Raw genomic sequence first — 17,270 nt, forward strand, 5'->3', positions numbered from 1 at the left:
AAAAAAAATCAGATCATTTTCTCAGTTGAGATAAATTACATATTACATCTAACTACATAAACATTAATTTCATTGATTTAACACTTGTGGGTTACAAGTACATAAAAAACAGATCATTTTCTCAATCGAAATAAATTATATATTAAAAAAAAACATAAAAATACGATCATTTTCTCAATAGAAATAATCTGTATATTACAAAAAAAAAAAAAAAAAAACTAAAGGACAATCATTTTCTCAATTGAAGCAACTTGCATATTACATATGACTGCATAAGCATTAATTTCATTGATTTAACACGTGTGGGTCATGAGTAATTTTATTATATTTAAAAAATAATTAATGATATTTTATTAGTTATTTTATAAAATTTATTCTAATAAAAAAAAAGAGATATAATTAAAATAGAAAAATTTTAAGTGGAGATATATTTATTATTATTTAAGATTTGTAGATTTTATATTTTTCTTTTTAAAAAAATAAATCTTTAAAATATCTAATTACTGGTTCTAATTTTTTGCATTTTAAAAGTATTTTTGAAAATTTTAATTTTTTTATTTTAAATTAATATATTTTTATATTTTAAAATTATTTTAATGTATTGAAGTTAAAAATTAGTTTTAAAAACTAAAATATATTATTTTTATATAAAAGTATTTTAAAAAACAGCATAACTACGCTTCTAAACACGATAAATAATTAGTTATTCCCGATAAAATTTATTTTCCTGTGGGTGACCCCTCCTTCTGTCCTCTAAAATCTACACCGTTCATAGCACCCCGCTCACTCTCTATTTATACACCCCTGCCTCTTCTCATTCACTCCCAACTTGCCTTCTCTTCGTCTTTGTTAATTTTCTCATTACCGACACAAAACACCTTCTTCTTTTCTTATCAAGCATTTTATCTACACAGCTCTCTCTTGCCTGCATCATTCATGGCTTGTTTGGAGGTTTGTAGGGAGGTTAGTTGAAAGCTTCTAGCTGTTTTCTTATTCGATCTCCTCATAAATCTTTTTTGATATATATGCTGCTCCTCCTCCTCCTTCTTTTCCCCCTCTACGTACGCAGAGATGATTTTAATTTAAGAGCTTTTCCCCTCTCCTTTTCCCATTTCCTGGCTGGCTTAAACCAAACTGCAAGCCATGAAACACAGACATTATAATTGATGTTGTGTGGTTTTGATTATACTTTTTAATTACTAGTATTTGTTTTTCTTTTTGGTCCTGAAGATGAATATACTAGCTGTATTACAATGGGATGAAAATGTAATATGCAGGGTAAGTTCAAAGAGGGACGAGAAGAATGCACTCTTGATGGAACAGTTGATTGGCATGGTCGTCCTGCTATCAAAGACAAATCTGGGCAATGGGTTGCTGGAATTATTATACTTTGTAAGTTCATATCCTAACCAGCATAAAATAATTAAAGAGATGACCAAAAATAATATTTTTCTCTATGAGAACACTGCTTAGTTTTTCTATGGTTGATCTTCTCTTTAGAAATATCTCCCAGCTCTGCATTCTTTTGTAAATACCAGGAGCCCTGTCGATTACTTTAAATGGTCATTGTCACAGGTACTGTATATGTTATTTTCCTGGCTAGAAATTAATATGGGCCCAAAATCCAAAATCCAAATTCCTAGTATTATAGGTGCATGTTGTGGTATATGTCATATCATCACATCGATTTATATTTTTATTGCTTGGTCCTAACGCACTAGGGAATATATCCCATGATCTATCCACCCAAATATACGTGTGTGTATCATTTACATGTTTATTTTATATGTAGAAATTGCTGAGAAAAAATAAGTTCTTGTAAATATCCAAGCCCTCCTCTTGATTTACCAAATTTCTCTGGGAAAAAGAAGAGAGGGATGGGCTGTAATGATAAGCACATGGTCCTTTCTTCTTTGCTAGCAGTATACAATTTTCCAGTCTCGGAAAAGATGATAAAGATAAAAGATGAACGTGTAACGGAAACAGGTGTCGGACTCTGGCTACATGCTGGCCTTCAGGCAGCCAATAAATGCAAACAGCAAGACATGGCTAGGTCAGATATGGATAGGAACAAGAAAAAAATCCACTAGAGTTTTAGAGAGGGATAGAGACAGCACGGGAAGGAACTCTTTTCTTTTCTGAGTTTGCCAGGTAGCGCCCAATTTCCAGGACTGCTATACGACACCATGGAAAGTGGGGTGAGGAAAGCATGCATTAAAAGCTTACCTGGCACGTAACTATGTCTCCTACTTTGCATGGTCTGGGTTTCGGCCACGTGTCGTTCACCATCCAGAAAAAAAAACCCTGATCTCAGCACGATACATGTTGCAGGCCTGTATATGCCCATGGCCATGCGCATGCATGCATATAGACTGCATAATTATTCAGGTGATCATCTTGGAGTTGCTACTAGATGTAACTTGGCAAACGATTATAAGCTCCTCACCTTAGTTCTTACAGCCATAAGTTTCAAGGAGTGACTAGGAATAATAATAACAAAAACATTAGCCTGATTATTGATCATGATTTGCTTAGGTCAGCCGCAGAAAATCCTGTCATCGTCTTAGGCAAAAGGTCATCCACTTTTGTCATCTACAGAGATCATGACACTCAACAAGCAGGAAAAAAAATGAAAGAAAGGAACTTTCTTTGTAATTAGATAATGAAGGGTAGAGAGATAAAGCGAAGGGCCGCAATCAATTCCTGTTTCTCTCCCTTTACACCCATTAAAGTTAAAACTACCACTAGTTGGCCTATGGAATTAATAAAATTCAGCAATAGTGGGACTGTGGAAGAAGCAATCAGAAAGAAGTTTCTAAGGCAAGTTAGATGTGAAATACGTGGTTGAAGTGTCTTTATGTGCTTGAAATTAATTCTTGCAGAGATCTTTGTCATTCTTTTATACAAAGTAGGTACAAAAATATCAAGTTCTAACGTTTGTCATTTTGCTAAATATGAACTTCCCCAGCACATGAATGGTGAGAGGTGTGTGAGGATAATGGGAAATGATTGTTACCGTTAAATTCAGTAGCTGGTAGAGCACATGACAAAAATATTGTCGATTGGACGTTTCGATCTTCCAGATTGATTGGTTTTAGTCACCCAATTTGTTTTCTAGGCACACCACTCTCTGTGGATCCGAAACTTTGGTGGGATATAGTTCAGCCGGCTGGGATTTTATTTTTTTCCTGCTAGGGAGGTCCATTTGGCCTAATTATGCTGTCCAAATCCCATTTAAAAAAAAAATATCCCATTTATTTTTTGTTCAATTTGATTAAAAACTCAGTTTTTCAAGAAATACAGTTTCAACCTATTTTCAAACACAGTTTAATAACAAAAAGACAACATTAGCTATAAGCCCTGCTTGCTGGAGTTCCTTCCTGCTAGAGGAAAAATATAGGTACCCATTAAACTACATGGTCGAGGAGTTCTCCGGTTCTAGTCATTAATTAGAAATACGATGAGATATGATCTTTTCTCAACTTGATTTACTAATTAAAGAAAGTAAAAAACCAACAACGAGTTACAGAATTTCTCAAAACCTTACAAATGGTTTTAAAATTCTGTGATAGTGGTTATTACTATTATTATTATTATTATTATTATTATTATTATTATTATTATATAATTTGAAAACAAAACAAAACAAAAAACAGAAACCGTAAACGATACCCAATGCTCCTAAACTAATTAGTTGTCACAGGGCTCTTTCTCTTACTTTCTGCAGAAATGGAAGGTAATGAACACCAAACCTGCATTATACTCTGTACAACTTTGCTATGTAGTATAACCTTAATCCATCAGCAATCTAGCCCGCTCTACAAATGTTTCCACTCGATGTTATTATTGATTAATCCATCAAAGTTGTCATTGAAGCAAACTTTTAAGATCTTGTACCTGTAGTTATCTGGTTTAGAAATCCCTACAAAATAAAGCCTCTAAACTTTGAATTCTGTGTTTGTTTCTGTTCTATGAATCCCAGTGAACCAAGGTCTAGCAACACTAGCATTCTTTGGTGTTGGTGTGAACTTAGTTCTGTTCCTGACAAGGGTTTTGCAACAAAGCAATGCTGATGCTGCTAATAACGTTAGCAAATGGACCGGGACCGTCTACATCTTCTCTCTTGTTGGTGCTTTCCTCAGCGATTCCTACTGGGGAAGATACAAAACCTGTGCAATTTTTCAGGTCATCTTTGTCATAGTAAGTTACTTTGACTCCAAATCTTCTCTAATACATTTTGCATTCGAGTATAGCTTGCATATTTCGCCTCAAAATTTACAGGAAGATTTGTACAGTGAGCTTTTAATCCATAAAGTTGTGCATGTAGTTAAACGAGTGAACTTCAGCGAATCTGCTCACGAAAACTAACATCTAAAACATTAAGCAGTGTGTAGGTGCTGCGATCTAATTGTATACATGTTCTAATTGCTTATTTTGTGTCTTGATTGGCAGGGCCTAGTAATCCTATCATTCTCGTCATACCTTTTCTTAATCAGACCAAAAGGATGTGGGGATGAGCTGACTCCATGTGGATCCCATTCAAGCATGGAAGTTTCATTGTTTTACCTCTCCATTTACCTCGTTGCTCTAGGAAATGGAGGGTATCAACCTATCATTGCTACATTTGGGGCTGATCAGTTTGATGAAGAGGACCCCAGGGAAGGACATTCCAAGGTTGCGTTTTTTAGCTACTTCTACCTGGCCTTGAACCTCGGTTCCCTCTTTTCCAACACGATATTGGGATATTTTGAGGATAACGGGGTGTGGGCACTAGGATTTTGGGTGTCTGCGGGTTCTGCCTTTGCAGCATTGGTCTTGTTTCTAGGAGGAACAGCTAGATACCGGCACTTCAAACCAAGTGGTAACCCTCTCTCCAGGTTCTGCCAAGTCATCATCGCTGCAATGAAGAAATGGAAGCTCGAGATGCCACGAGATGGAGAGGAGGAGCTGTATAATGTCCATGCAAAAGATTGCTCGATGAATGGCAACAGAAAGATTCTCCACACTGATGGATTCAAGTAAGTATTGAGAGATCGGTCACGGACTCATAAACTTAATTTATTCAAATTCCACAGAACTGATAATCCTCACTAAAAACAAGAATAGATTGTTTGGGTAGTTTGACATCCATTACACGTTATGTATAGGAATCAATTTTATCCAGTTTTTCGCGATTCGAACAAACTGGGTATCTTAGATTCCGTGAAACAAGCATTGCAAGTTCCTTTTGATTAATAACAATGCTAACCCGTGTTCATCCACGTATCATTTTAGGTTCTTGGATAGAGCAGCTTTCATCTCTTCAAGAGATATTGATGATCAAAAGAGGGGATGTCGCAATCCATGGCGTCTGTGCCCAATTACACAAGTAGAAGAAGTTAAATGCATACTGAGACTACTCCCAATTTGGCTGTGTACCATAATCTATTCAGTGGTTTTCACACAGATGGCCTCTCTGTTTGTTGAGCAGGGTGCTGCAATGAAAACTACAGTATCAAACTTCAAAATCCCTCCTGCCAGCATGTCTAGCTTCGATATTCTGAGTGTTGCGTTTTTCATTTTCCTATATCGGCGAGTTCTTGATCCACTTGTAAGCAGGGTTAAAAGGACGGGTTCAAAAGGACTAACTGAACTTCAAAGAATGGGTGTTGGCCTTGTGATAGCAATAGTAGCAATGATTGCGGCTGGGCTTGTGGAGTGTTATAGACTCAGGTATGCAAGAAAAGACTGCACACACTGTGAAGGCTCAAGCTCTTTGAGCATCTTCTGGCAAGTTCCTCAGTATGCACTTATTGGAGCTTCTGAAGTTTTCATGTATGTTGGTCAACTGGAGTTCTTTAATGCACAAACTCCTGATGGATTAAAGAGCTTCGGAAGCGCACTTTGTATGACATCTATCTCGCTAGGGAATTACGTGAGTAGCTTGCTTGTGACTATGGTTATGAAGATCTCGACTGAGGATCACATGCCCGGATGGATCCCCGGAAATCTGAACAAAGGTCACCTGGATAGGTTTTACTTCCTCTTAGCAACCTTGACAACTATAGACCTAGTTGTGTATATGGCATGTGCTAGGTGGTACAAGTCTATCCAACTGGAAGGAAAATGCGAGCTGAGTGATCAGGAAGAGAACTTCAGAGTCTGATGTACTTAATAAAATGTCCCACGGATAAATGTTAATGCTTATGGTACCAGCATATGTGCATACATACATACATATATATATATATATAAGAGGGAGGGATTGGGGTGACTATTAACATTTTGCAGAAAGTTCCTGTATCAAAGGAAAAGGTGGGTATAAAGGGGAGAGTGCACGACCTTTTCGCTGAACTCCCATGACACCCATTTGTCTCAGTTTCTGCAACATCTAACTTCCCTTTTCACTCTGTTTCTGAAGTTAGGTTGAGTAGAAATGAGCATGATGAGGCGGGCAGCTTTTGGTTCAAGTTACCTCATTCTAACCTGTTGGTTCTATTGCAAGCCATGGAACTAACATCAGTTTGTATTGAATTTTATGTCAAATGAGTTGGCTTGATGGATGTCTTTCTATAATGATTTCCTATTATATATTTAATTGTGTTTGACAATAATAGGAGCAGTATATCTTCTCTCCAAATTTGCACTTCTCCAGCCCCTTCACGCGAACCACCAGCACTTGGACTCCAAAGTCATCCTTCCTGGGGCAGATAAGACAACGTAATTCCTGCTTGCTTCACTAATAATCCAACAGCAACCTTCTCGTGCTCATGCAAGCATTAATTCTATAATTACAACGACCAATTAGATTTGGACACCAAACTTGGACAGATGCCAACCAAGTGAAACATATTTGAAACTGCTCACATGAGCTAAAGCTGGTTGAAGCATTGTAAGATATACACGTCAGTTATCATAAAACCTCACTCTGCCTACCAGGTTTCAAGTGTAGATTGGTTTTAAGGGAGCAAGAGCACTCAGGAGGATCTGAATAAAATCCAAAAAAAAACTAAAAAAAGATCAAGTCCAATGCGCTGTTATACAGTGCGCACGGTAATTCTGGTGACAGTAGTTCCATTATTTGTCACGACTTGTTTCACTGTAAAAGGTTCTTATTAAAGATTCTCTGATGAGGGTATAAAACGGAGAATAAACAGTTCACAGAAGCTGGAGTTACGAGGGCTAAGGTTTCAGAGATGTCCTGGTGGCTCTTAATTCTGACAGAAATTTTATGTTTCTATGGTCTAGAGAAATTCTTGGGGTAAAAAAGGAGAGCGGGGGTTGATGGAAACCTTCTGGTTATCAATTCAGAATTGACTCCACTAATGGTTTTGTTTGTCTCCAAAACACCGTATTCTAAAGAGAGGTCCACAAATGCATCGAGGATTTTATTCAGCCAAATCACATGGCAAGTATCTTGAGACTGATGTCTTCAGGCGGAGTAGATGAGAACTCTCAGTGTCTGGAAAGGTGAAAAGGGGGCTGCTCTTCTCAATCAAGAGTTCTTTTTTTTTTTTTGGTCTCGAGACACACACACCCCTCCCATGGTTTAAACCTAATGCCTCTTAGTAGGAAACCCAGGTCTTGACCATCAAGGTGTCTCCTTAGGAACACTCTAAATGCTGACTTTGAATACATTGCTGGCTCAAAGAACAACAATTGAAGTCTCAGGGTGGCCGAGAATGACGCTGAGATTGTCGCGTCCTAACAAAAGGACCTTGGTAGATCATGAAGGGCCAAGACAACAGTGCAGGATGATCATGGATTTCCACTCAGATATCGGGCTGACAATTTAATACCAATATTATAGCCCCAACCACTAACACAATCTTTCCACTATCATAATTTTTACTAATTAGTAATGGAACAAGACAGATAGGAGCCAACATCAAGGCAAAACAAATACAACGTATCTGTTCTGATATAGAGGGTCCGAAAAGAACATTATGGTGAAATCATGTTAAAGTGAGACTGATTCAGATAAAAGCAAAAAACAATACATTAGTGGTCAGAAAAGTAAACCTCATTAGGATAAAACTAAGGCTAGATAAAGATACCTTTGCAGAACTTAAGTTATAATACCTACAAGTCTAGGAGAGAATAAGCAAAGATAGACAACTGAGAAGGTAGACTCAGGTTGACAGCAAAGCTGGAATGGAACTCTCTTTATTTCTGATGAATAAACAAAGACTTGGACAGAACGACAACAAAAAAAAAAAACAAATAACAATTCTTCAAAATACCAGAAGAATTGTTGCAAGACTTTAGGGATCTTCATAGCATCTAATCTAATCCAATCAGTAGAGTAATTTTTTCCACATCAACATCTTTGCAAAAAAAAATTGCCCTTGAGGTATTCAAACTCATTAGGATTTTTCCAAGTTCACACTTGGAACAACAAAAATCGTAATTAAACAAAGATAAAATAACGTTCAAAATAAATATCAGCTGCTCAAACAAAAACCCGTTATCATTACAAAATTAGGACTGGACCTTGCAAACTTGAATGTGATGAGTAGATTTTAGACGCCAGATAGGTTGTGCTCCACTCTGAACAAGGGTAACGTGCTGTCCTTCCATCAATTGATCTTTATTCTAAAGCATGGAAAATATTTGAAAAGATTAATTTCATGAAGTACTTTTCCAAGTGTAGAAACAAGAGAGATGGAAGAATCACTAACCAATAGTAGCTTGAGTGCTCGAGAGAAGGTCTCCTCTGCGTTGTCTGAAAACTGCATATATATTGGCATGACACCCTGATAAAGTGCCAGCCTCTGCTTTATCCTTTCTCTGCCAAGCATGAAAATGTCGCAAATAGTTAGAAATGAAGAAGCTACCCTAATTTACACTACACCAACAAGATAGTCACTAGAAGATTCAATGCACAGATCATAGGAAAGGTAAGCATGAAAGCTAAAAGACACCACACAGCATGAAATGATAGTGAATAATGATATTCTAATCATCAGTGCATATCATCAACAAGGCCCTAACTTCTTTAATATTATGGCAGAGAGACAGGAAATGTATTGCATCAAGGAAATGCTTTCATCCACGAGAAAAATAATTAGAACAAACAAATTGAAGGATGTACAGTAGTTATTGAAAACCATATAAGCAAATTATTGAAAACCATCTAATAATTACTGAAAACTAGTATACCAAACTGAAGGATGAACAGTATCACACCCCTATAAACAAATTGCCAGTGTTAGTGTGACTAGTCTTCCGTCTGCTAATTGCACTGTGAAGCATTTCTTGTTAATCTATTTGGAAGCATGTTCATGTGGCATTTCAAGCTTTCTAACATTGTTAAAGCTTTGAACAACATTGTATTTGAAAGGACCTTTATTCTATTTACAGACTCAAAGAACGTAAATTAGAAACAAAAACTACAGCATTCATAGTGCTTTCAGAACTCACTCATTTGTGAAGGCAAATATTGTTGAGGAAGGCCGAAAATGACTTAAATGTATAGCCATGGATCCTGTTCTTGTGAAGACGATGATAGGTGTATTGAGAGTGTTAGCCATAATTGTGGCGTGGAAAGCAAACATTTCACCCATATGGCTCTGCAAAAAATACACATGAGGTATTCAAACAGTGAATATAACCAGGACTTGGAAATTAGAAATAGTCACTTGTGGACAGTAGCAGCGGCGGCCAAATTTGGCATTAGTCATCACAACTCTGATATAAAATTGACATAACATCTGATTCTATTTTTCAAACAACTTGTATGTATTGTAAGAGGAACAAGAATTAGATGGCAAGCTCTCATAATGCATACCTGATAGACGGTGTGGGTAGGTGCTGTTGTGTTTACTGGCAGACTTGATTCTGTTCTCAATGCCACTGTGTGCATGACTTTAACAGCTTTAAGAGGATACCTTAATTCAAAAAATAATAATAATAATAATAAACCAACTGCAAAAACAAAGTAAAATTTTTATGCATGAAAGATTGAAAAAATCAAATAATAACTTGCAAAAGCGATATAAGTAAAAACATAGTCCTGAGCATGCCATTAAACCAGTTAGGATAACATAAGTTTAACCAAAGAATCTATGTGAAAAAGAGAAATAATTTGAGTTAGTTATCATAAGGATGCACCATACAGAAACTTCACCCAGTTATCATCGATATTATATCTTGATATTCCTTTCATCTGACCAGCTAAATGAATTATGAGCAATGAGATTAAAAGAGATAGTGAGAAACTCAAACTTATATTGTGTTATCGGAGTCTTAAAAGTTTTAAAACAATGAAGGAAACTTCTCTAATTATATAACTCAATAAGCTCATTAAATGCACTGACTGAAAAATATTTTTTATGGAAAACATGTTTTAAAGATAATATTTTGTAATTTTCTGATCCGGTGTAAAAAAGAATCATATGTTCACATAATTATAGACGGGATTCAGGTGGCTGGTGATTGTTTCCAGCAATGGTAGACAACTGACATTGAGTCAACTGAAACATGATTATGGCAATCATCAGCAACTATTGCTATGGTTGGAAATGGATGGCACTTAGTAATTGGCAATAGTAGACCAATGGAATACACTGAAGGTGAAAGCCAAATCAACTGAGTGGTAAGACCATATATCCTATGATGGCGGAAGGCCTGCGACACAAAGCAATTTGCAAGTTTGAGCCAAATCTCCACTGGCTAGAAAAATATCCCAGTTGCCATTTTCTGTTCTATCATCAAACACAGAGGAGGAAGAAAAGGACAAAAAAAAAAAAAAAAAGCAGTTTTCAAGCAAAACATCAATTTACTCCTTGGAAAAGGTGATGCAAGCAAGAATGGAACTCAAGCCATGCATTATAAATGTTAGAAATGTTCTATTCTACTTCTACCAGACAGATACTTAAAAACACTCAGAGGCCTAACAACAGGTATTTCACAACAAAACTCACAATTTTAATAAACAGGGCGGTAGTTTATTCCAGTTCAAGCAACAAAAGGACTGCCATCATAATATTATTAAATTGACATGAGCAGTGAAATCACTTGATATGAACCATGTTCACTTACTTTCCATGGGCAGTTTCCCCTGAAAGCATGACTGCATCAGCACCTTCACGTACTGCAATTGCTATATCTGAAACCTCTGCCCTTGTTGGTGTAGGATGATCAATCATGCTTTCCAGCATGTTTGTCGCTACAATAACTGGTTTCTGCATGCTGTGACACCTTCTAATGATGTCTTCCTGTTTGCATGATCATAAAACTCTTGACTAAACAAGGAATTCAAGTACTGTGATTAAACTCTAAACAGGACAAGTATTAAAAAGACAAGTTTTGTTGCCAGTTAACAAGGCTACATACAGGTACAGATGGCCATTTCACCTACTATAATTTTACCTGGTTGGATAAGCCATGCACAGTGAGTAGGTTTTGCTAAGAAATACCATGTATTTAGACAACAACAAAAACAACCGAACCTCGATTTTAAACTTGTTGGGGTTGGTTTTATGAATCGCTATGCACCCTTCCTAACACATCATGTACTAAATCCGCCAAATAAAATGCGTGTAGACAAACTACAAAAATGACCCATATGATGGATCTCTAGAATTCATTTTAAGCTATTACTAGTGTAATCTTTTTTTCTTAGATTCAGAAGTAACTTCTCAATATCTCCAAGAAAGAGGGGAGTCCTCAAACTTTTCCATTCTAATCAAGCCCCATAGCCAAATTTGACACATGTATTATGTGCACCATGGAAGTTAGTTAGACATGTCACATGCAGTTCAATTACCTGCAATAAAGGGACTTCCTCTATTGGAAGTTCAGCACCAAGGTCTCCACGAGCAACCATTGCCTAAAGGCAACAAAAAACAGTTAAACAGGAACTAAACATTATGATACAAAGTAATAGATAACCTGACTTATAGCACATGAACACATGCATGGGGTGCGCACAAGGCACATCCTGGCACAGAACAGAAAATCATTCTCCTGTAAAGAAGACTAAAACACACGCACACTTGAGAGGAAAAAACAGCCCTTAATGAAAACACTTGCTACGAACACAAATTAATTTTTTTTCCTTGACTTCATAATGGCATAAAAATCTGTAGTAATTCATTAAGAATATTGAAAACTGACCCCGTCAGATGCGGAAATTATTGAATGAAGATTTGGTATAGAGTCAGCACTTTCAATTTTTACAATCACATGAATGTCAGCATTGCAGCCTGCATTGAAATAGTTAAAATAGATAAATTGAACAGGTATGAATTCTCAAATGCAGCTGTAACATGAAAATGTGTTTATAATGAAGAAAAAACTTTACTTTTGAGATAATCTTTTAGCTCATGAACCACTTCCGCATCCTTCACGAAGGAGACGGCATAAAAATCAACTTGGTTATCCACCCCAAATTTGATATCTTCCCAGTCTTTGTCTGTAGATAATGACCATATAGCACACAAAAACACAGCGAAGTGTTCAGAAAATAGCAGAGGAAAAATGAAGAATCAAATCTCCACATCATCACTGTTATACAATAAGAAATTGAAACAAATAAGACCTGTAATTGAAGGCAGAGTTGCACTTTTTCCACGCACGTTTAAATGGCGCCTTGATTTTAGTTCTCCACCATCAACTACCACACATTTAACTAGATCATTTGTCTTTGATTTCACAGCCAATGACATCATTCCACCTATGTCACAGAAAATAACACTTCAGGTCATGTGAGCAGAAGAGAAACTTAAGAGTTCGGTGAATATTTTGTAGAGTGTTCCCTTTGTGAATAGACAGGAAAAAGAAAAGAAAAGAAAAGAAGATGATTATTGAGAATTCACAGATAGAATAAAATCCAAACATTAGGAAATTAAACTTATTGTGTTACCATGCATTACTAGAAACTCGGACATATACTGTAAGAGAAGCCATCAATCTATTCGGTAAATAATGAATCACACTTCCAAGAGGCAAGTCTAGATGTCAGAAGGAGTTGATAGAATAACTTTGTTTCCATCATGATGAATTATTCATAGTGCTGCACCTCAATTCAACTAAATGTTGTCATGATGGTTAGGCAGTTGTAACACAATTCCTGTTTCCGATAAGGTCATCATACATAAATATTGACCATTGTCCAAAAATAGAAAGTTCTCAGAAAGGAAAATTAAACACATATAGTACATCAACTATATTAAAATCAGAAATTCAAAGAAATTGAATAAATTTTTATTTTTATTTTTATTTTCATAGTGATATATCACTTCTTTCTGTTTTTAAACTCATTTGTTTCGAATTATAGATTCCAATTACATCAAACCTTTAATCAGATGGAGCAGAAGTACAGGTAACTCACACACCATCAATCGAAAGCAGTGCAAGTATACACATATATATACTTACCATCCACCAGTATCATGTCCCCAACCTCCACATCATTTATGAAGTCATCGTAGTTTACACTAACAGTGTCTTCAGAGCTGACTCCTCTTTTGATGGTGAAATTAAATTCTTTTCCCTCCTCAAGAATAATTGGTTGAGGCACATCTCCACTTCTAACCTCAGGACCCTGCATTCCGATAAAGGAATCTGAAACTTTGACATTTGTACTGTAGGTCTAAATAGGAAGTACACACCAGCAAGAACATTGAGCAGGATGTTGGACGAGTGATTGCAACAATGACAATATTTAATGTAAGACTTGTTTGGCAGCTATCACTGAACCTCTTCCAAAGCATCCCCCCAAAACATATTCCAAAGAAAACTTGGTCATCCAAACTCATGCATTGCACAGTGAACGTAAATAATAAAAATGAGTGAAACCCACTAGCTATCACTAACATTGGTTAAAAATGAAATAAAACCAAATGAATGTGTTATATGATAATTTCATGAAAATTATCACGAAACAGTTTCACCAAAGAAACAAGGATAAATAAGGATCAAACTTGAATTTATTGAATTTGTGTTTGACCTTGACCAACTTGAGAGGGGGGAGGGGGATGTCTTATTCAAAAAACTAATCACGGGAAAGGAATAGACTTGATAGAGAAGTAAATCAAAATTTTCAAAAACCAATATACCTTGGTGTCTAGCATTATGGCAATGACGTTGTCATCAGATTGTGCATTATACTCTTTAACAAGATCAATAGTTATCTTGTGGGAAGCGTGGTCTCCATGCGACATATTTAAGCGGGCCACGTTCATTCCAGCTTCAGCCAGTTTCCATATCATTTCACGTGAGCTTGTGGAAGGACCAATTGTACAAACTATTTTTGTTTTCCTTCGAGAGATTGGATTTGTCTTTTCCTTTACCAAAGTTTGGCTGTTGGTCAGAAGCTCTAAAGGAGGGTTCACCTTGTCCTAAAACAATAGAATCTCAAGTTACAAAGTTGCAAAGGAAAGCAAGTACAATGTAAACATTCTAAAGGGAAAAGGCATATGCAAGAGTTTATAATGAAACAGAACTACAAAACAGAGCATTTGACATATGGTTTTTGCAAGTCTAGAATTTAAAAATGCTTAAACCAGGAAGCACAAGTATCTTTTCTATCTAAAACAGAACATTCATACCGATTAACAAAATACTAAAATGCAAGAGAAACACTAATTGCCACTTATGAAATACAGAACAGCACTAACCATGGAAGAGCTCTTACGAGATATGTCCAGTTGCACAAAAACGATTTTCATTTGTAATTCTATCGGAGGAAAAAATAAATAAAAACATAATCACCTTTCTTATAATGGTATTGAAAGCTGAAAGCTATTTCCTTTTTTTTTCTTTCTTTCTTCTAACTAATAAGACTCGCTTAGTGGCTCCAAGGCACTACTTACAACAATACCCGTCATGTGTTTAGTTAAGATATTTTCGAATACTTAAATAAAATACTTTCTTTTGCTTCCCCGCAATATCTCAGAAACCAAACAGTGTGTGTGTGTGTGTGCGCGCGCATGTGCATAATAAAAGAAGATGAGAAGAACTCACAGAGGCAGTTAAAGAACCGTTAGAAGAGACCAGGTTAGCCGTCTGGTTCTGCTCCCTGACTTTCATGGATCTAACTGTAAAGTTGGGATTTTGAAAGAAGCATCTCTTTCTAAGCCTTGATTCCAACATAAACACATCACTCAATTTACTCGACGAAGACAAACTCCGATGATCCCTACACATTATGGTCGACATATTGTTAATCGTCGCCATTTCTTCTCAGGTTTTGGCGTCTCTTATTCTTCAATATATATATATATATAGCGAGAGATGGAGAGAGGTGGAGAGGGACCACAGAAAAAACTGGCAGGCTTCTGAGAGAAATGGTTAGAGAGAGTTTATAGAAAGGTACAGGAAGCAAGGGAAGGGATGTGTTTGTGGCTGGTGCTTACAAAACAGCGAGAGAAAGAGAGAGGGGTTTGTTTGCTTAGGACAGTTGGCTGCCTTGTGGCCTGTGGGGTTTTCCAAGTGCTGGAGAGACCTACTCTCTCTCACGACTCTGTTTGTGACACTGCCTAGCCCAATCACTCGCTCGCTCGCTCAAAAGATTAAACGAAAATTAAGGGAAAATCCTTTTCCTTTTCTTTTCTTTTCTTTTCCCCCTCTTGTTTGGCGAAAATAGGGTGACAAAAAAAAATCAGAAAAGGAGGCTATTTTAAAGTGCGATCTTAATGGGGGTGATTTTGCCTTGTCAATTGTTATTAAGTTTTTAACACAAAAACAAAATGAAATGCAATCCTTGTTCTTGAATAAACATATTTACACAATCCAATTTTTGACCTCTCATTTTCAAATATTTTTTTTAAGAAAACACAAGATTTTTTTAAAAAATACATTTTCAACACAATTCGGTTAGCTTTAAGTAATTTTATTATTTTTTACCACTTCACTTAGTGTATTTTTATTAATGAGTTTTAAAAAGTTAAAAAAAAAAAAAATCAAAGATAAAGATAAAAAAGATTTTAGTGTGCAAGGTGATAATGAAGTAAGTAATAAGTGACTAAAATAAACAAAAATTTCCAACCCCTTCCCGAGCAACTAAAGATAAAGAGATAATAAGTTAATCGAGGTACATACAAACTGGCCCGGATATTCACGTTAATCAAAACTAAAAAAAATAAAAAGACAAAGAAAAGGTAATTAAAAAAAAAAAAGCAAAAATAAGTTAGTAGAAGATTATAGTGAATGAGGGGTTATGAAGGAACAAAAAATAAAGAATAAGAAAATTATTAGATAGAGTAATATAAAAGATGTGTTAGTGATGAATACAAAAAAAGAAGCAAAAAAATCAAAAGAAAAGATGAGGAGTGGGGGTAGAAAATTTTTAGAGGAAGAAAAATAAAGTGAAAGAAAAGAGGGGGAGGGAAGACTATTAAAAAAAACATAGAAGAAACATTCTCTAAAAAAACTAATTCTCCACTATTAATATCGACAACGCCATTACCAACCAACATAACCTATCATCAACACCCATCATCAACACCATAACTATCCTCAACATCGACATTAACCACCATCATAGCAGCTATCACCAAAATAAACCATGACAACTCTTCCTCTATTTTTTTATAACAACTAGTCCCACCATTAATACCACCAACCATCATAACCCATTTTCTTCTCTCCACATCCAACAACAATAAACAATAGTAGTAGTAAACTAAATTCACGGGGGGGGGAATCGACTAAAAGATAGAAAGAAGAGAGAGGAGAAAGATAAATGAATCTATGTGTGACTTGTTCTCTCTTCACATGTGGCAATGGTATTTACCATCAGGCTAAAAATAAAGAAGAGAGTCGCTCCTAGCCCACCCAAAAGACACATCTAACAACAGCGGTGTGGTCTCACACATTGACAATCATGGCAACACGTGAATTCGTGTGCCAAAGCTGTCTAGAACCATCACTTCCATTCTAACAGCTTTCTAATCAACATCAATCGTTATAAAAGGTCGATTTTGATCCCCAAATGAATTCTTGAATAAGTTTTATCATATTATTGAATATTGTGATAAAATATTTTTTATTATTTTTTATTGATCAATAATTTAACGTGAATGATTGCAGATATTTAAAATGTTGAGGCCTACACTCTTATATATTAACCCTAGAGATATAATGTTGTAGAGGATTTATATTTTCAAGGTAAAACAAGGTTGGAATCTATACTTAATGATGGGGTTGGAATGATTGAGTTGCAACAGGTTTATCTAAGGCATGGTGGTTCAGTCTCGGTGTGAAATATAAGAACATTCCTATAAAAACCTCTGATATTATTTAAGAACATTAATGTAAATATCTTAATAACTATCTTAATTTAT

The 17,270-nt window shown here is 35.9% G+C and overlaps 2 protein-coding genes across 2 annotated transcripts; one reads left to right on the forward strand and one right to left on the reverse strand.

Annotated features, from left to right (window-relative positions):
- The first annotated feature begins 804 nt into the window (after positions 1–804).
- Positions 805–6,572, forward strand: LOC118039291 (protein NRT1/ PTR FAMILY 7.3). Its single transcript, XM_035045963.2, has 5 exons — positions 805–963; positions 1,278–1,392; positions 3,983–4,200; positions 4,453–5,018; positions 5,275–6,572. Exons 1-5 carry the CDS (start codon positions 937–939, stop codon positions 6,143–6,145), a joined length of 1,797 nt encoding a protein of 598 aa, XP_034901854.1. The 5' UTR covers positions 805–936; the 3' UTR covers positions 6,146–6,572.
- A 1,735-nt stretch (positions 6,573–8,307) lies between these two features.
- Positions 8,308–15,400, reverse strand: LOC118039292 (pyruvate kinase isozyme G, chloroplastic). The gene is made up of 12 exons (XM_035045964.2): positions 14,950–15,400; positions 14,043–14,324; positions 13,363–13,528; positions 12,524–12,658; positions 12,287–12,397; positions 12,100–12,188; positions 11,750–11,812; positions 11,023–11,198; positions 9,770–9,869; positions 9,403–9,551; positions 8,661–8,769; positions 8,308–8,574 (listed from the first exon to the last, which is right to left on the reverse strand). Exons 1-12 carry the CDS (start codon positions 15,160–15,162, stop codon positions 8,461–8,463), a joined length of 1,707 nt encoding a protein of 568 aa, XP_034901855.1. The 5' UTR covers positions 15,163–15,400; the 3' UTR covers positions 8,308–8,460.
- Between the last annotated feature and the right edge of the window lie 1,870 nt (positions 15,401–17,270).

Source organism: Populus alba, chromosome 1 (genome assembly GCF_005239225.2).
Source record: "Populus alba chromosome 1, ASM523922v2, whole genome shotgun sequence".
Taxonomy (NCBI): Eukaryota; Viridiplantae; Streptophyta; class Magnoliopsida; order Malpighiales; family Salicaceae; genus Populus; species Populus alba.